This window comes from Bos indicus x Bos taurus, chromosome 7 (genome assembly GCF_003369695.1).
Source record: "Bos indicus x Bos taurus breed Angus x Brahman F1 hybrid chromosome 7, Bos_hybrid_MaternalHap_v2.0, whole genome shotgun sequence".
NCBI lineage: Eukaryota > Metazoa > Chordata > Mammalia > Artiodactyla > Bovidae > Bos > Bos indicus x Bos taurus.
In genome coordinates this window covers 106289162-106308776 of record NC_040082.1, presented here as the reverse complement: position 1 = coordinate 106308776, position 19615 = coordinate 106289162, and the positions used below count along the sequence as shown (strand labels likewise).

At 55.1% G+C, this 19615-nt stretch overlaps 2 protein-coding genes across 14 annotated transcripts in view; one reads left to right on the top strand and one right to left on the bottom strand.

Moving 5' to 3' along the window:
* Nucleotides 1–2502: 2502 nt before the first annotated feature.
* On the bottom strand, nucleotides 2503–18414 carry ARMC6 (armadillo repeat containing 6). Of its 6 annotated transcripts, XM_027548364.1 has the most exons (9): nucleotides 18326–18414; nucleotides 12892–12964; nucleotides 12632–12801; nucleotides 11257–11339; nucleotides 8036–8609; nucleotides 5949–6094; nucleotides 4843–4974; nucleotides 4354–4491; nucleotides 2503–3276 (listed from the first exon to the last, which is right to left on the bottom strand). In XM_027548364.1, the coding sequence occupies exons 3-9, from the start codon at nucleotides 12750–12752 to the stop codon at nucleotides 3064–3066; spliced, it is 1407 nt and encodes a 468-aa protein (XP_027404165.1). In that variant the 5' UTR covers nucleotides 12753–12801; nucleotides 12892–12964; nucleotides 18326–18414; the 3' UTR covers nucleotides 2503–3063. The 6 variants fall into 6 exon arrangements, with proteins under 6 accessions (XP_027404165.1, XP_027404164.1, XP_027404163.1 ...); XM_027548363.1 differs by lacking the exon at nucleotides 12892–12964; XM_027548362.1 differs by lacking the exon at nucleotides 18326–18414 and adding an exon at nucleotides 14091–16858 and having other exon boundaries at nucleotides 12632–12964.
* A 102-nt stretch (nucleotides 18415–18516) lies between these two features.
* Nucleotides 18517–19615, top strand: part of SUGP2 (SURP and G-patch domain containing 2) — a 29327-nt gene continuing 28228 nt past the window's right edge. Inside the window, exon 1 of one of the 8 annotated variants that reach the window (XM_027548353.1) lies at nucleotides 18517–18605. Coding sequence is in view for 1 of the 8 variants with exons in the window: in XM_027548356.1 (XP_027404157.1) it covers nucleotides 18847–18877 (31 nt within the window). In the remaining 7 variants the exon portion in view is untranslated. Of the gene's footprint in view, nucleotides 18606–18801; nucleotides 19528–19615 lie in introns of those variants that run through there. The other 7 variants (XM_027548356.1, XM_027548359.1, XM_027548358.1 and 4 more) reach the window with 7 other exon arrangements.

Here is a 19615-nt window from a genome sequence, read left to right as displayed (position 1 = left end):
CAAGGCTAGAGAGCCATCTGCCCAAGGTCAGGTTAGCAACACTGGCAGCAGAGGAGGGGCTTGGAGGCGGGCTGAACTGGGTTCCCATCCCATCTTGGCCCCTCGAAAGCCGGCGAGTCTGCTTCTCATCTGGAAAATGGGGTTCCCAGGCCCTGCCTCTCAAAGGTGTTCATAGTGAGAGCAACGTTGCCCCTTTCCCAGGACCCCGAGCCCTTCCCTGGCAGGGGGGACACATCATTGACACCTTGGGACGCCACAGAGATGACGGTCAGGACTGACCGTCAGTTTCAAGGCAGCCTCAGTCAGTGTCCCAGAGGCTCAGAGAGGCCAGGCCCCCTCCCCTAAAAGCACACGGCAGTAGAGGAAGAACTGAATGTGCTGGCCCCTCCCTTGAAGCAGTCTCCCCCTTGGCCTACATTTCTATCGTCAAGGAGGACAGAAGAGCGCTGTGTGCCGGACACCCCCAGCCAGGCAATGCTGGGGGCTGTGGCCCTGTGCGGGGACACACTTAAGCCCATTTCCAGATGAGGAGGCGGAGGGCCACCTGAGGGAGCAGAGGAGAGACTGGAACGTGGGCCTGGTGGACCTCAGTGAAATGCGGGCTCTTCAGTTGGAGGTGGGGTTCCACCCCGCCTGGGGATGTCCAAACAGGCCCTGACCCACACCCACTGAAGGCACGCTCAGGCAAGGTGGGGAGGACTGATAGGCAGGAGCCACTCTTCTAGAAGAGGGCTGCAGCTGTGGGAAAGCTGGATGGGATTCCAGGGGAGGTGACTAGGGCGGCCAGGGCAGAGGCCTCCCCTACAAGCACCCTGGGTATCTCCTCATTTACTCGGGTGAACATCTGAAAACACTGATGGGAAGTTGGCGCAGAGCGGGGAGACAGGAGCCTGCTCATGGGCAGTGGGCCGGAGCGGGGGAGTCAAAGGAGAAAAGCACACAAGTGAGGTGACCTCAGATGGGGGCACAGGTCAGGGACACAGCCCGTGATCACGGGGCACCAGGGCAAGGGGGCAATAGGGCACTTCTCTGAGAAGGCAACGTGTGAGCTGGAACCAGGTGCCAGGAAGGAGCCAGCCATGGGGAGGGCTAGGGAAGGATGCTCCATGCAAAGCATGACATGTGCACAGGCCCTGAGGTGGGGAGGCTGGAGTGACTGGAAATGTGATTACAGGGGAACATGGGGAAGATGCAGATGGGAGGGGGGTAGGGCCTGGAGGACAGTTTGGTTTCATGTGGAGGGCGATGGGGAGCTACAGGAAGACTCAGAGCAGAGCTGAGGCAGCAGTTACAAGGCTGGCACCTCAGGCTTCCCCGAAATGGACTAGCAGTACCCACTGCCCACGAGACAGATGGAGGAACAGGAGGGTCACGGGGCCTCCAAGGACACAAGACTGATCCAAGGTCTCATGGCTGGAGCCTGGAGTGGGTACGGATCATCCCACCCACGGGCTGAGTCCCCAGTGAGCGAAGACAGGCCTAGGGGGCTGGGGCAGAGGTTCTCATCAGCCCATGGAGCTGGCAGGGCCCTCCCCATCCGGAGGGGAGGTGGAACCCGGATGACGCTCCTCCGGCAACTCTTCCCGCGGGCCAATTTCCACTGGGACCAGGAGCCTCCTGGGAAAGGGCTTGCGCTGACTTTGAGGACTGAATTCAGACCTTTCTCAGCCTAGAGGAGGCGAATGACAAGCGGGGTGGTGGAAACTCAGACGGGTGAAAAGGGGCTCCTGCCCTGTGGGCTTGAGTTGTTGGGCATGACACCAGGAGGCCACCAGGGGGCCTGAGGCGGCCCTGACCTGACTGGAACACAGGGGATGCCCGGAACTGCCAGGTGACCACACCATGAGCCCGAGGATGAATAAAGAGGAGAGCTGGGGTCTGCCAGGCACCGCTGCTGGGTGACACCTCCAAGACACTGGCAGAGGGTGGGCAATGGGGGCAGCAACAGTGACGCCCACCTTATGGGTGGGGAAATGGGTGCTCAGAGATGGAAGGCCGGCTGCCCCAGCCAGCCAGCTACCGAGGACCTTGACACAGTCCGGTGGTGGAGAACGCAGGGTGATTCTCCTGGGGTGACTCGGGCGCTGAAGTGAGATGACTGGGTGTCTCCCATGTGCCCAGCTCTGCACCATCACTCTTTGGAGGGGGCTCTAGCCCCTCCCCTCTCCCCATTTTATGGAGGAGGAAGTCAAGGCTCAGAGAGGTTGTGTCACTAGCTCAAAGCCACAGATCAGAGTGAGGGCCAGACACTGAGTGCTCCAGAGCCCCCAGGGCAGTGCACATCCAAGCACAGTGACGTTGGCGCCACAGATCCCAAGTCTGATGATGACCCCAGCAGCCCGCCCCTCTGAGTGACAGCAAATCACACATCCCAGGCTGTTCTCAAAACCCTTTGCTTTCCTCAGTGAACCCATGACCTCCCCAAATGCGCACCCCTCTCCCGTCCTTTGAGGCCGCTGGCTGCAGCCCCCACTCCCCGTGGTGCTATGGAAGAGACCCCTCCATTGTTCAACCAACTGTCTTTTATTACCAGGCCCCACTGGCTGGCCTGGGACACCTGGAGACCATCAAGCCTTGGTCCCTGTCCTCTGTTCAGCACGGCAAGGCACCTGGGATCCAACTTACAGGTAAGAGAAGCAGCAGCGGCGATGAGAATGGACTCGCAGGAACAGAAGCGGGGTCTCTGCCCTGCTTTGAGATTGTCCAGTGTGGTTTCCAGATTTCAGACGGACTTCCAGCCAGAAGCAACGCTGAGGGGGCACTTCTCCTAGCAAAGCGCAGTGGGGTGACACAGGGCAGATGAAGCCATGCTCTCAGCTGGCAACCGCGTGGACGAGCGCGCAGAGGGGCCGGGCCTCAAGGGCCACTTTCTGCTGTGCGGGTGCCTCACTAAGACTCCCTTCCCACTTCCTGGCCTCTACGTGGCACCAGTCAGAAAAGTCCTCTTCTGGACGGGGGAGGAAGCTGGGGGCAGAGTGGCAGGACTCGGATAGCTGGCCTGCCCCCAGGCCGTTCCTGAGTCACACGACTCGCCCAGAGTCGCAGCGCGCACTGGGCCTGCGGTCACGGCGCCAGGTCGCCCTTCTGGCCAGTCCACAGCTCCCGGAGCTCGACATGGCAGCCCAGGTCCCGCAGGGCAGCCTTGGCCACGTCCTCACAGTCACGGTGGGCGGCTCGGGCTCGCGAGATGAGGGCCTCAGCCCCCAGGTCCAGGATGGGCTGTGAGAAGGCTTGGCTGCGGGCCACCAGGTTCCGGATCAGCATGCAGGCCTGTTTCTGGAAGGGAGAGCAGGTCAGTGGCTGAGAGTCGGGGGTGGGGTCCACCCTGACCTTGGGGTCATCGTAACACAACACAACCACTGGCAGCAGGCAGCAGGTGCCTAGGCTCTGACTCATCGGGCGAGGCCCATGCCTCCACCTCAGCCTCTTGGCACCCTGGCTGGGCTGACCCCCCAGCTCCCAGGTGAGGAGACTGAAGCTCACAGTGGCCAAGTGTTGGGCAGGCGGGGCTGATTCCTCAGGTGTGGGACTCAAAGCCTCTGAGCAATGTCCTTGGGTGCTGGCAAGAGCCTGGCCAGGGGAGGAGGGCGGGGAGACAGAGGGAAGAGCGGGGCTGTGCCCAGCGTCCATCAGTCAGCACACTGTTGACTCATTCAGTTAGCATCTGCGCCCTCTGCCTCTGCTGGGCAGCAGTTCCAAGAAGCACCCCAACACGGGAAAGCCGGGGAGAAGCAGGTGAAATGAGGGCCTGCCTGGCCAGGGTGGTCAGGAGTGGGCAAGGTGATGGGCCAGCCATAGGCACAGCGTCCTAGAGGAGGGAGCCAAGGCCTCCCGTGGGACTCAGCCTGGTGCGTCTCCAGACCAACCAGGAGGTCCCTGAGTCAGGATGGTATGAAGAGTGGGAGCGGGAGGAGGGTGGGTTTCTGACAAGGGTGTGCATGGCCCTGTCTATGCTTCAGCTTGACTGACCTCCAAAGCAGCAGCCTAAGGTGGGGCCAGGAAGCTTCCATGAATCCCAGCAGGGCCCCTTCTGCGGGTCCACCCAACTCCCCCCACCAATATCCCTCTAAAGAGACTGTTAGGAAAAGGCAAGATCAAATGCAGGAAGACCAACGGAACAGGAGAGAGGACAATAGCGGGCAGAGTTAGGCACGTTTTTGGAGGCTGGGATGGAGATGCAGGACACTGGAGCTGAGAAGGAAGGAGACCCTGGAGGCTTGGGTCACGGTGGTAATGGGCCAGGTCAAAGAGGGCCTGCACCCTCTGCTCTGCCCACCCCAGGACCTGCTGGCTGGCCTCTCGCCCCACCTGCCCACCAGGCTCCCGTCCTCTCCGCCTGTTGCCCATGCCTACTTGGACGCCAGCCTCCTGAGGGTGTGCCTTCATGGCCTGCAGTGCGGCCTGGGCCCCGCCGCCCTCCATGATGACGCGGCTGTTCGCTGGCTTGCGCAGGGCCAGGACGCACAGGGCTGCACAGCTCTGCTCGCACACCTGCAAGAGGGTCACGGGGATGGCTGAGAGGAGGCAGACGAACCCCCCCGCCCCGACCAGCTCTTTCAGTGAGTGCTCTGTGACCTCACTGGGACAGACCACGTGCGCCTACGTGTGTACCGACCAGCAGTAACAGAAACGATACCGGGAGGCACCAACCAAGCTCTTAGGAGTGAGTCTCGCGCCACCCTGGCCCTCACTCACCCTGCCTTCAGCCTCTGGCTTGCTGGCCTCACCCTAGGCCTGGGTTGGCTTCCCGAGATGGGAAAGGCCATCACGTGGCTACAGGTACTGATCTGGCATTCCAGCCACGTGGCCCTGCCTGTGTGCCCCCGGCCCTGGGGTGGGTACCTGGGGACTGGCCAGGTGCCGGGTCATGGCGGCCACAATGGACTCGGTCCCGCCGGCGCGGACGATGGCATCTTTCACATCATCGTTGCCTGCAATGGCCCTCAGAGCACTCAGCACCTGCTTCACCAGCTCCTGGAAAGACAGCAATGCACAGGTTACCCCCAGCAGCACCCGGGCATCAGGTGCTTGGTTGCGGGATGGTGGGAGGGGGTCTTGAGCGGGGCATGGGGCTGTTTCAATGTCTGCTGTCTGAACACACAGGGGACAACTCCGGGGTGTGCAGGCAGCATGAAACAGCAAGCTTATCTATCACTCGCTGTGTAGAGAAGGCAGGGGAGGCTTGGGGAGGTGGGCCGTGTGGTTCTGGCCACCTGAGTCCAGGACAGGCATTTGGATGACTTTGATCACCACCCCCAGACACAGAGGGGTGTGTGGCTCAGGTCAGCACCCAGAGCACAGGTGGCCTCGCTCAAGCACCACGCCCTTCAGCTGCCCCCACCACACCCACTCTGCTTCTCTCACTGCTGATTGAAAATACAAAGGTGCTTAAGGACGGTGAGAGAGGGTGGGTGGGCCTGTTTTCCCCCTAAGCTTTAGTTCCTTCTCACAGGTTCTGACAAGCAAAAACCGAACTTTGACTCTGGGCTCTGCAGACAAGGCCAGCATGTTCTGATGCAAGCCTGTCTGGCTGACCAGGGCCAAGAGGGGCCGAGTTCACTGCGAGACCCAGATCCTTTCCCAGATATCGAGAAAAACGACAGACTGAAATTCAGGCGAGGGATTTCCCTGGTGGTCCGGTGGTTAAGAATTCACCTGCCAATGCAGGGGGCACGGGTTCGATCCCTGGCCTGGAAAGGTTTCACAGGCTGAGGAGCAACTAAACCCGTGTTCCACAGCTACTCAGCCGTGTGCCCTAGAGCCTGTGCTCTGCAACAAGAGAAGCCACCATAATGAGAAGCCCATGCACTGCAGCTAGAGTAACCCCTGCTCACTGCTGCAACTAGAGGAAGCCTGAGCACACCAATGAAGACACAGAGCAGCCAAGAAAAAATAAGGGAAACTCAGGCAAAGGGACTTCACACCCTGAGACAGCTGTGGACGCCCACCTGGTGGTCATTGCAGTCAGCCAGCAGGGCCACCAAGACGCTGAGGCCCCCGAGGTCGACGACCTCCTGGCAGAACTCGTTGCGGACAGCCAGGCGGGACAGGGTGCTGCACAGCTCGCTCAGGATGCTGGGATTGTCGGGGAACACTGCAGAGGGGGGAAGGGGAACCCCAGGGTGAGGAGCAGAGAACCAGCCCTGGCTCTGAGCCAGCACTCCTGCTAGGGATCCCGAATCCGGCTCCGCCAGGGCAGCCTGACCCCTCTGCCTGGCTGGGTGGCTGCCTGTTGGGGTGGACGATAAGGCAGGGGAGAGGAAGGACCACTGGGGCTGCCCAGGCCTGTGGTGCCCCCTACTGGCTGTTGGGGAAGACACGGGAATGTGCCTTCCTCTCCGCTATGCCCCAGATAAATTCCAGAACGACTGATGATCTCGACTAAAAAAAGAAAAACCATAATAGTGCTATAATAAACCATCCGAGACTATTTTTATGATCTTGGGTTGGGAATGACCTTTCTAAGTGCAACAGGACACCTAGAAACTGCAGAAGGACATATGGATAGAGTTGACCCAGGCGAAAATGAAACACAGATGCTGCAGACAAAGTTCAGAGGCACCAGGGAGGATAGGCCTGACTGAGGATGGTGGTGGGGAGGAGGGTTAGGGGGTTGCTGGCGGGGGGGTGGGCGGTGGGTGCGCACAAAGAGCCATAATAACACAGAGCTCAGCGATGGTCAGTGCACATGGCCCCCTGGCCAGACCACAGCCCCCAGTGCCTCCATGAACTGTAACCTGGGTGTGCCATGGAGATACTCTGGAGATGTGGTGACACCCACAACCAGCTGACTTTTAAGTATAGCGGGTGGGCTTCGTCCAATCAGCCGAGGGCCTTAAGAGGGAAACTGAGGTCTCCCTGAAGAGGAAGAAGCTTGCTAGTGGACTATAGTGTTGGCTCCTGCCCAAGCCTCAGCCTGCTACTTAAGTCTGAAAGCACCGCAACCCCATGAGCCAATTTCTTGCCATAAATCTTCCTGTGTATAAATGTATACATGCACGTCAACACACACACACACACACACACACACACACACACACACACACACACGCCCCCTGAAGCCCACCAGGCTCCTTTGTCCGTGGGGTTCTCCAGGCAAGAACACTGGAGTGGGTTGCCATTTCCTTCTCCAATGCTTGAAAGTGAAAAGTGCAAATGAAGTCACTCAGTCATGTCCGACTCTTAGCGACCCCATGGACTGCAGCCTACCAGGCTCCTCCATTCATGGGATTTTCCAGGCAAGAGTACTGGAGTGGGGTGCCATTGCCTTCTCCACTCACTGATATGAACCCCTGTAAATAAACAAGGAAGATGTAACCCACCCGTCAGAAAAGCAGCTCAACTTTGCAGCCAGTCAGGCCCTGTTTTTCCCCCTCTCTGGAGGTGCAGAGGGGAGACTGGGGCAGGCCCCACTTCCCCACAGACAAAGCCAGAGTCGCACACGCTGGCCTGGCAACAGAGTCAGAGCCACAGGGCAGGCTGCAAAGGGAAACTCACTCTCCTAGCACCTTCTGTGCACAAGACCCCAGTCCAGCCTTTTCCAGGGGGTGCAGTGCCCAGGGGGCAGGAGTTCTGGCGCCCAAGTGTCCGTGCTATGACTTCCTGTGGCTGGCTCATCAGGGTCACCTCGGAGTCAGGCACATGGACATGCATGAGAACTGGTGACCAAGTATGAACCAAAGTGCAAACCTCCCGCTGGGACCAGCCCCGGTGAGTGCCAGCAACACATCCCCACCTTTGGAAAACAACACCCTCCTTCTTCCCTTTGAGGAGCCCTCCCATCCCACGCTCAGTCTGTGCTGGTGGACAGAGTCAAGCGCTTCCCTAAATGGTTCTAGAGATGAGCACGGGATGTGGTCCAGGGCAATGATCGCTGGCTTGAACTCTCCTGGAAAAACCAGGGGTAAGGACAGCGTCCTGCTAGGGCTGTCATGTAGGCGGGACCAAACTGACAGACACGACTGGTGCCTGGAGCCAACCATGCTTCAGGCTGTCCCAAACCCCGACTCTTCACCCGCGCCACATCTGCTCCTACCTTTGGCGGCCTCAATGAGCACCTTTAAGCCTCCATTCTCCTGCACGATCATCTTGGCGTGGTCGTGGGCATGGCCGAAGGGCACACGGATGTCGTCGTCAAAGGTCATGACGCGCAGGGCCCAGCAGGCCTCGCGGACCACGTCGGCACAGCGGCTGTGCCGGGCAATGGCACCCGTCAGCAGGGGCAGCACGCCGGCCTTCACCAGGCTCTGCCGGTTCTGCTCGTGCTTCAGGCAGGCGAGGCGCACACAGCGGATCCCGGAGCAGGTCACGTGGGCCGAGTCAGCGTTGTGGGCCAGCGTGGCCACGAGCAGCTGCAGGCCCTGGGTGTCCAGGAGGTCCGGCTGGCCATCAGTCAGGGCAGACAGGGCATTGAGGGCCTGGAGGAGGAGGCCCTGGTCACCCGCGGCGGCCAACTTCCAGGTCTCCAGGAGGACGGAGTAGGCCCCCTTCTCGGCTGCCAGGAAGCGGCAGGCCTTCTGCTCCTTGCACTGCTCGCAGAAGCGGGTGAGGTGTGCGGACACCTCCTGGGGGCAAGAGCGGGCCAAGGACTCCTGCAGGTCATCCAGGGCCTAGGGGACAGGGGAAAACATCAGGGCCAGCTCAGCCCAAGGAAGGTCACAGTGACCGTGCTGGGTCCCGGCGGGATCCCTCTGCCTGGGATCTGGGCCTCGGTGGAAGTGCTGTGGGGCCAGTTCCAGCTGGGGCCGCTTCCACACCTGTGCTTTCAGGGGGCTTGAGAGGCCACAGAGACAGACAGACAGAGGCCTTGCTACCTCAGTGTCCCTGACAAGGAGCCACACACACAGAAGTACAGGCATGAAACGTTCTGGCCCTGGGCACCAGTGCATAAAGTCCCCCAGTGAGACCACCCAGCAGCACCATCCAGCTGAGGTTAGCAAACCCAGCAAAATCACCAGAAACAAGACAATGGCCGTTGTTTGGGGCTGTTTGTTAGGCAGCCATAACTAGCTGACACACCCACCAACGGCCAGCTCCCTGAGGAAAGTGAAAGCCACCTCCACCGGTTCTGCCCGGATCATATGCCTCCTGCTTGTCTCTCTCCTTCACTCCACAAGTATTTACTGAGCAACTGCCCAGTGAAAGCAGACTGTACACACGTGGTTTACCCACACGCAACTCTAAGCCCTTGGGGGAAAAAATTATAATGAGAGACGACAATCTGAATGGGACAGACAAGTCTAGTGGCCACTCAGTGCCATGACTGTGGGCCTGCCTCAGCTTGAGCCCACGATGAACCCGCGTACCTGGAGCTCATGGCATTATCTGCATCCAGCCCTAAGGGGAGTGGGTCTACAGATACCATCAGCCCAAACGGCTGAGATTTGGCCTCAACTGCCATGATAGTCAACGATGCCTGTCAGCCAACCCTTGCTGAGCTCAAACTTGTGGACTTAACTAAGCACATGTTATGATGAAACTGAATATTAAGAAATTAGTTAAAACCACAATGTGTGACTTGAATAAACATTGCTTCAAAGATACACATACAAATGGCCACTAAGCACATGAAAAGATGCTCAACATCACTAATCACTGCTGCTGCTGCTGCTAAGTCACTTCAGTCGTGTCCAACTCTGTGCAACCCCATAGATGGCAGCCCACCAGGCTCCTCTGTCCCTGGGATTCTCCAGGCAAGACTACTGGAGCGGGTTGCCATTTCCTTCTCCAACGCATGCATGCATGCTAAGTCACTTCAGTCGTGTCCGACTCTGCGACCCTATGGACAGCAGCCCACCAGGCTCCTCTGTCCACGGGCTTTTCTAGGCAAGAATACTGGAGTGGGTTGCCATTTCCTTCTCCCACTCATCACTAGGGAAATGCAAATAAAAACCACAATGAGACACCATCACACCCATGAAGGTGGCTACTGTTACAACAAAGAAACAGAAAAAGCAAGTGTTAGCAAGGATGTGGCAAAAACTGGAACCCTACCTGCTGTTGGTGGGAATATAAAATGGGACAGCTGCAATGGAAACCAAGTTCAGTGGTTCCTCAAAAAAGTAAACCAAGAGCTCCAGCAATTCTAGACACATATCCCCAAAAACTGAAAACAGAAGCTCAAACATATGCTGGTACACCTATGTTCACAGCAGCATTATTTACAACAGCCAAAAGGCAGAAGCAACCCAAATGCCCATCAGTGAGTGAATAAACAAATGTGGTGTGTCCATAAATGGAATATCATTCAGCCACAAAAAGAAAAGAAATTCTGACAAGTAGTACAACACAGATGTACCTTGAGGACATCAAGCTAGGTGAAATAAACCAGTCACAAAAGGACGAATACTGTATAATTTCCCTTAGGTTCGCATCCAGGGCTGCCTCCTCCAGCTTCCCTTTTTATTACTACTTTCTTTTGCAGCTAGGTGAGTCACTTTTTCCTCTTTGGATCTCAGTTTTCCCATCTGTTAAATGGGGATGATAACCCCACTGTTGCAGGTATCTTTGGGCTAATAACTGAGATGGCAGAAAGCAAGTGCCTGGTATAGAAATGAATTCACAGATGGTTCTCAATAAACACTAGAACTTTCTGCTGTTTTACCAACAGCTTACCAGTTTGATGGATAACCTTAAGGAAAAGACTGAACCTCTATGAGCTGTATTTTCCTTGTTTGGGTCACGGTAAAGTGAGGGCAGGCTCTGGGTCTCTGTTCACCCATCAGAAAGCCAGGGATGACGTACTTACCTCACACAGGCCAGTTTAAGTGTGGCAAGGAGGGGCTGTAATGTGCCAGTAAACAGTGGATGCGCAATAAGTGACAGCCTATGATTGCACTCTCTTTTCCTGGGATTCTTGCCCATTTTACTGAGGAAATTCAGAGCTTGGGAGGCCCAAGAGAGGTTCCTCCAGGGGGCCCTCCACCCCAAGGCTCCCAACACCAGGACAAACACGAACACTGCCCACCCCTTAGGCCTAGAGGGCTGTCCATTCCCTGTCCACTCTGTCGGCTCTAATCCCACAATGTCACACATAGGTGGGTGGGTGGGCAGAGCATGGGGGCCCCCACGAGGCCCTCAGACATTGACTCAGGAAACCCTAGCTGCACACTCAGGCTTGCCTATGCTTGCTGGGCTGGCTTGGACCTTCTGAGTCTGTGCCTGCCATCTGGAAACACGGAAAAAGGTGATCCTGACAGAGTAATGAGGTGACACAGGATCACACACGTGAGGCCCACGTGGGCTGCCCTCTCCTACCTGCAGGATGTCATGTATCAGATCCTGGGGTCCATCCGCAGAGACTTTTGGGGTCATCTTTACAATGTTGCTCAGATCAACCCCTGTGGGAGGGCGGGGAAGTCAGGAAACAAGAGACGGTCATCAACCCCTCGGGCCTGCAGCAGTCACACCTGGTGTCCCTTCAGCTGGGACCACCCTACTCTGGAGGCCTTCTGGGATCTGCCCAGCTCTCCACCCCACCCCTCCCTGCCTGGGCAGGGCCCAGCAGCCATGCCTACGTGGGGTGTGGGGTCTCTGCACCTTGGCCCTGTCCAGCCAATGGGGGCAGAGGAGCAGTGAGGATGCACGCCAGTGCTTCGGTGACGGATGCACTCTGCCTGGTGGGCTCAGAGGGGAGTGCAACCTGTGGTCTCCTCCCTAGGGGCTCCAACGGGTCTTCACCCTGGCTGCATCCCACCCTTGCTGGCAGACCCAGAAGAGGCCCCCACTGTGCAGAACACACAGGTGTTCTAGGTGCCCCTCCCGTCCCTGTCCAGTGTTTAGTCCCTACTCTGTGCCCGGGGTGCCAGCTCCTGACCTGGAAGGTTGGATCCCTGGACTTCCTTGCCCTCTGGCATCTGACTGGGTTGGCCAATGGGAAGCCGGATCTGAGAGCAGAGGCAGGAGGAGTGGGAGGATAGGGTGTTCATTCCCAGGTTCCTGCCTCTGCCTCTCAGGTGACCCCCGTCCCTTGCATGGCCTGTCGTGGGAAGGGGGAGGTCCTGCTGTGGGCAGCACAGTCTCCCAACCCTGCCCACATGACTGCAAACAGCTCCCTCCTAACCATTCTCCTCCATGGTCTGGCTAGGGCATGCTACCTGTTTTCAGAGGCTGGTGACCAATAGCCCTTCTGCCTCCGTGAACTCACACTGGGGTGCAGCGGGGGCAGGGTGGCAGGTGGCCCTGTTTCTTCGGAGTGGGGTCAAGAAAAGTCTCTTCAAGGAAGCGACCATTGAAATGAGACCCACCTGGAAAGACCCTGCCCTGTAGATGTCAGGGTGCGGTCAAGGCGAGTAGAGGGTAGGCATCAGCGAGGTGGGAGGGGGTGGCTAGCCTGCCTGGGGCACAGTGTAGAGAGAGGACAGTGCCCGGGGCAGTCATGCCAGGAAGGATGTGCTCACGGCAGGACACCACTCTTTCACACATTAGGCGCCATGGATGGGACTTCCCTGGTGGTCCAGTGGTTAAGGCTCCATGCTTCAGACGCAGGGAGCGTGGGTTTGATCCCTGGCCAGGGAACTTGGATCCCACGTGCCAAGTGGTGTGGCAACAACAACAGCAAAAAGAGCCGTGGACTGAAGGCGACTCAGGCGAAGAGCCAGACCGGCGCCGAGACCCAGTCGCACCGCCCTACCTTGTGATTCGAACTGCTCCACGGCCTCTCTCACCGCCTCCTCCGGCCCCATCTCAAACTCCTGGATGTTCTCGCGAACAGCTGCGTCAAAGGTCTCCTGGGTGATGCGCTTGGAGGCCATCGTTATCTCCTCCACGTGGGGCCAAGGACACCCAGCGGCTGCTCTCAAGCTGAAAAGGTAGACGCTAGACTTGTTGAGGGTCAGAGGGCAACCGAGAACCTGGCCACCACCTAGACAGCACCTTCCAAGGGGCCAGAGCCTGTAACTGTCCTGGAAGAATCCTAACAGCCTGAGTCACAGGAAAGGGTGATATCCCAACAGCCATAGGACGCCTGAAAGTACAGAAGAAGGCAGGTAATTTAGTGCATTTTATCTCAATGGGGCATGTTAATATAACATATGCCCTATGGTAAAAAATTGCTGCTGTTGTTTAGTTGCTAAGTTGTGTCCGACCCTTTTCAACCCTATGGACTGCAGCCTGCCAGGCTCCTCTGTGCATGGAATTCTCCTGGCTAGAACACTGGAGTGGGTTGCCATTTCCTTCTCCAGGGGAATCTCCTGGGCCCAGGGATCGAATCCCCATCTCCTGCATTAGCAGGTTGATTGTTTTACTGCTGAGCCACCAGGGAAGCTCCAATAGTGAAAAGCAGCAGTAGTAAAGCTAAAACAATATCTTAATAATACATGTTGTGGAATTTCCCTGCACTCTCAGGGCAGGGGGCCGGGTTTTGATCCCTGATCAGGAAACTAGGTCCCACGTGCTGCAACTAAGACTTTGCATGCCAGCACTAAAAAGCCCACTTGCCACAGTGAAGATCAAAGGTTCCTCCACAGCTGAGACCCGGAGCAGCCAAATGCATGAATAGTTAAACAGTGATAATAACAGTGTACGTTATGTGATTATATCATAATAACGTTATAATATAAACTTACACTACTCTATTATACAGTTATGTACTTTAATATAATTATATAATGAAATAACATTATCATAGCATACCATGGCACTAATAAAATATAAATGAAATTAATAATGATGTTAAATAATTAAAATTAATATTAAATCATACCTATTGCTGCTGCTGAGTCACTTCAGTCGTGTCCGACTCTGTGCGACCACATAGACGGCAGCCCACCAAGGCTCTGCCATCCCTGGGATTCTCCAGGCAAGAACACTGGAGTGGGTTGCCATTTCCTTCTCCAATGCATGAAAGTGAAAAATGAAAGTGAAGTCGCTCAGTCATGTCCGACTCTTAGCGACCCCATGGACTGCAGCCCACCAGGCTCCTCCATCCATGGGATTTTCCAGGCAAGAGTATTGGAGTGGGTGGCCATTGCCTTCTCCAAAATCATACCTATTGCTTATTACTTTTTAGACTTTTAAATTACTTTTTATTATTTATTTTTTATTACTACTAATAATAAATAAGTAAATTAGAAGCTAATAGAAATAGTTACCTGTAAGAGGAGGTAGAGAAAAGGGTGGTGAGAGCAGGAATAGAAGCTGGATTATTCTCTCTTAACGTACCTTGCTTTAGAGGGTTGAATTTGGAACTCAGGTAAATGATTTATGTGATTAAGAAAAGGAATATGCCAAAATAAAAATAAAAGCAATCCCTAAAAATTAACAGCAAAATGAAACCCATGAACCTAACAGTATGTCTATGTGGGTGAGATCATTTCAGGCAATTTTAAAACACAGTGATATAACTGCATATTCTAACTGGGATCTACCCTAAAGATGAAAGTGAAAGTTGCTCAGTCACGTCTGACTCTTTGCAACCCCACGGACCTGTGGAATTCTCTAGGCCAGAATACTGGAGTAGGTAGCCTTTCCCTTCTCCCAGCCAGGGATCTTCCCAACCCAGGGATCAAACCTAGGTCTCCCACACTGCAGGCAGATTCTTTACCAGCTGAGCCACAAGGGAAGCCCAAGAATACTGGAATGGGTAGCCTATCCCTTCTCCAGCAGATCTTCCCAACTCAAAAGATAGAACTGCAAAAGAAAATCTTCAACAGTTTTCAGTAATCATGTTATTGGAAACCTCATTAGTAATATTATTTGGAAATGATTACAGATATAGTAATTAAGTAATGATGTTTATATCATGAATAATCAGCATAAAAGAAAATAAGATTTTAACAAAATCGGAGAAGTAAAAACTCAGAACTCCTACATTTGAATTGGAAATACGACATGAATTCATTTTCTCTTAAGCAAATAAAGAACCAATTTTCTATTAATATGAACTGAAAATGCCTGGAGAAAGTAATACTACCATGCAGCAGTGAGCACCCTGAACACCAACTGTGGTCTCTACCATTTCCCACTGAAGAAACCAGGGCTCTTGGAGTAAGAGTTGATTCCAGTTTTAGGCAGGAAACAGGCCAGAGGAGCCAGGAGCATCAAGTGAGACCAGAGAGCAAAGAAGCATCTAAAGACCACTGGCGTCATGTCAAAGGACTCAGGAGCCAACCCTCTGGGGCACCTGCTAGCTAAAGATGGGATAAGGGAGCATCAAAAAAAAAAAAAAAAACTACTGAGGCCACAAGCCGCAACGAAGATCCCGTGTTGCTGCAATGAAGACCCCAGACACCCAAATAAATAAACAAGTATTTGAAAAAAAAATTTTTTAAAGGACACTCTCTTATACATTCACAGCAAAACTGAAATCCAACACTGACAATGATGCTATTTTCTAACAGACAGGACACAACTGACTTTCTTGATTACTGTAGTATGGTCTTTTAGAACACTTTTGTTTTTCTCTGGTCCTGGGTGCGTTCCAGAATCATGTGTCACAGAAAGCACAGACACTGTGACAGGGAGATGAGGGCAAAGATGGCAGTGGGCCAATGGCACGGGCATGTGCAAACGTGGGCCGGGGGCACAAGCCACCCAAGCTCTCACTTGTCTCTGTGCAGGCAGCGCAGGATGTGACTGTTCCATCTGTGTTTGGGCAGACGCTCAGGGTCAGGTGGGGGAGGACAGGCTCCAGGGCAAGCGGGAGCAGTGGGGCCGTTGGTCAACTCTCACGTGTGACACAGGGACAAAGAATCTGCCTCACAGACTGTAGCAAAATCCAACCCACCAATTTCAACAAAGCACCGAGAACAGGACCTGGCACAGAGCTCAATAAACATCACTTAGTTTTTCTTTTCCTCTTTTGCTTAAGAGGCACTTCGGCCTCAGTTCCTTAGTGGGTAGGGGATTTTAGGGACTTAAACACCTTGCCTCTCTCCCTTGCAGATCTCCCCGTCTTTATTTCCCAGAACAGGGAGCCTGTTCAGCGGTTGCTAAGGACTTCCAAATCAAAGCTGGAAGAAAAGAATAAGGATTTTCTGTTTCAGGATAGAGTTTCTCCAACTTGACGGTCTGTGTGCTGCAATGAAAGATCCCGCATGACAGAGTGAAGATCTTGGTGCTGGAGCTAAGACCCGATGCAGCCAAATTATTTTTTTGTTTTTTAAGATACAAAAATTTCTCAGTGGGGAGCCTGCTCTGGTGAAGGTAAAGGGCCCTGGCCAGCTCTGGGGCTGGGTGCTACTGGGGAGACTCTGCTTCTGGCTCTGCCACCACATGTTGCTTCCACGCCCCTGGCCAGGCTTCAGACCCAAGTGAGCCAATGACAAGAGGCCACTGGGTCACAGAAGAAATCATAAAGGGGAATGTCATTGTGTCTACTTTAAGGATGACGAATCTGAAGCTCAGAGAGGCAGCAAGAAACCCGGCCAAGACCCTGTTTTGTCTCCTTAACACTTTCCCTCCACCTAGCTTCTCTGCAGAGCTTCCACCTGCTTGTCCAGGCTGCCTCCTTACGGGAGCCTTCCCTGGCTACTCAGACAGAGCCTGTGTACCCTCAGCTCTTCCCAACTCAGGAACCTCTCTCTGCCCAGCCCTGAGATCCCTGGGCAAAGGAGGTCAGTGTCTGGCTCTGGAACCACCACTTACGAGTCCTTCAAGGTACCCTAGGTCCAGCACAACCTGTGTGTGGGGCTGGGGGCAGCGATGAAAGTACAGAGCTGGAGCTCATGAGAAAGATGGTGCCTGGGAATGGACATCTGGGAGTCACCTGGGGAACAGCACAGGCCAGGAAAGGAGAGAAACAGCATTGCCCGCCTTCACGCTGCGTCCAAGGCAGGCTGGGCCCCAGTATTCACTGCAGCACTATTTACAACAACCAGGACCTGGAAGCAACCTAGATGTCCATCAGCAGTTGAATGGATAAGGAAGTTGTGGTACATAGACATGATAGAATATTACTCAGCTATAAAAAGGAAAGCATTTGAGCCAGTCCTAATGAAATGGATGAATCTGGAGCCTATTATACAGAGTGAAGTGAGAAAAAGAAAGATAGATACTGTATGCTGCTGCTAAGTCGATTCAGTCGTGTCCGACTCCATGCAACTCCATAGATGGCAGGCTCCCCCGTCCCTGGAATTCTCCAGGCAAGAACACTGGAGTGGGTTGCCATTTCCTTCTCCAATGCATGAAAGTGAAAAGTGAAAGTGAAGTCGCTCAGTCATGTCCGACTCTTAGCGATCCCACGGACGGCAGCCCACCAGGCTCCTCCGTCCATGGGATTTTCCAGGCAAGAGTACTGGAGTGGGGTGCCATTGCCTTCTCCAATATTAACGCATACATATGGAATTTAGAAAGATGGTAATGACGATCCTACATGCAGGGCAGCAAAGGAGACACAGATGTAAAGAACAGACTTTTGGACTCAGTGGGAGAAGGCGAGGGTGGGATGATTTGAGAAAACAGCATTGAAACACGTTTATTACCATATGTGAAATAGATGAACAGTGCAAGTTTAATGCATGAACAGGGCACCCAAAGCCAGCGCTCTGGGACAACCCAGAGGGATGGGGTGGGGAAGGAGGGGGGGTTCAGGATGGGAGGACACATGTATACCTGTGGCTGATTCATGTTGATGATGTATGGCAAAAACCATCACATATTGTAAAGTAAGTATCCTCCAATTAAAATATATAATTTTTTTTTAAAGGCATGCTAGGGAGAAGGGAGTAACCAAGGCTCCCAACTAACAGCCCGCTTCCCTAAGCCACCGTTCTGCTTATCAAGAAAACAGTGCCCTGACAAACTAGGGGCCCTGAAGGATTAATCCTCCTCCGCCTGCCACACCCACCTTGGTTCAGGTGGCATCACCTGCTTCCTCCCAGCCGTACCCAGTGCCTCTGTTCTCCACGAGGCAGCCAGAGGGTGAATGGAAAGCAGAGACCATCTCACTTACTTAAAACCCTTAAGTGGCTTCCCAGCCTTCTCTGAACAAATCCAGTCTCCTTACCAACACTTGCCTTACCTAGACCTTCTCACCTGTGCTTTCCTGCTTCTTTCTCATTCTTCCCAGCTACCCGAGGGACACCTTCATAAAGCAGCCCCCGCTCTCCTACTCTCTCTTATTATTTTAACATATCTGAACATGGAGTGAAATGTTTCTTCTATTTATTTGCTTTTACTGCCCTAGCCTCCTCCCCAATGAAATTTAATCTGCATGAGAGCTGGGGCTCGTTTTATTAAATACCCCGACTACCTAGGATGCGGCCGGGCATGCAGCAGGCACTCAGTACATACATAGGCAGTGAAAAATGAATACACGAAAAGAAAACGACAGACAGAAGAGCGGGCAATTTTGTCCACGGGCGGCTTCCGTAAGTCTATCATTTACCCAAAGCCAAGTCCTCGCGGGGCGCGCCCCCGTCACTAATCCGATCCCGCGGCGTCCACTCCCGGCTCCTCGCGCGAGGGGGGCTAGGCGGCCGCTGCTTCTCACCCGGTCTTCGGGGGCACGTGGGGAAAGGGTGCGGTTCGCGGCGGTCTCCGGCTGCACCGCCCCCTGGTCCCTTTCGGCCGCCGTACGTGCGCAGGCGCGCTGGCGAGGGCGCGCCTCGGCCTCTGTCAGCCCTGTGAACCGCTCCCGGGGTGACCAAGAGTGACCGCGAGTACAGGTAAAGCTGAGAGAGCCAACAGGTTTGCGGCGACGGCGTCTCTGTCGCCTTTTTCCTGTCGCTTCCCGTCGCCGCCCGTCCAGGGAGAGAAATTTTTTGCCTCGAGAGTGTCTGCCTTGAAGGTTGGGCAGTGCGCCTGCGCGAGAGGCTTTGGCGGCGGCCGCCTGCGCCTGTGCCTTGAGGCTCGGCCGCGGCCTGCGCCTGCGCGGCGCGGCGCTGCGGAGACCGTTGGCTTATTTGCATGTCCCCGCCTCGCGCGGTGGCGGCGGCGGGTGAGGAGCCTGAGGCGGTGGCGGGGGCGGCTCCGCGCGCGGTGGGCTCGGGGTGAGGCCCGGGCCCAGGCGTTGTCGGCGGGTGGGCCCGGAGGTTGGGGGTTTGGGCTCGATCCCGGGAACCCCGGGTCTCCACGATGGCGCAGCGGGCTCGGCCCTCGGACTGCGCGGCGGACGCATCGCGGCCGGGTCGGCCTGGGGGGCGATCTGCGGCCTTCGAGGCCCGGCGCCCCCTTTTCTTTGACCTCAAAGGCCGGGAGGAGGCGGGCCGTGCCTGAATGGGTTCATTTGTTCGTTCATTCATTCAGCCTGAGCCGGGAGCGGCCCCTCTGGTGGGGTGATAACGGCGGCGGGGCGCCGACTCCGCCTCTTTAGACATTTTTTTAACTGGTTCGGTCCCCACAGCAACCCCTACCAAGAGCTGCCGGTTTAGATGGGGAAGCGGAGGCACGGAGAGGTTAGATCACTTGAATTGATCCTGGACCACCTGGCCGGGACACCCTGCCCTTCTATAGCAGAGAACAAGGGGGCCAGGGAAAAGGCCTGAAGGATAGGGAAAGGGGGTAATGGTCATAAGAAATGACTGTCAGGCAGGGGCAGGCTTGGGTTTTGAGGTTGGAGGCTTCTAGATGGAAGGAATATCTTGCTGGGTAAGCCACCACTGGATTTCTCAATATAGCTTCTCAGTCTTTTTCTAATCAGTCTTCAGGGCTTTGTCCCCGCAACCAATGCCCTGTT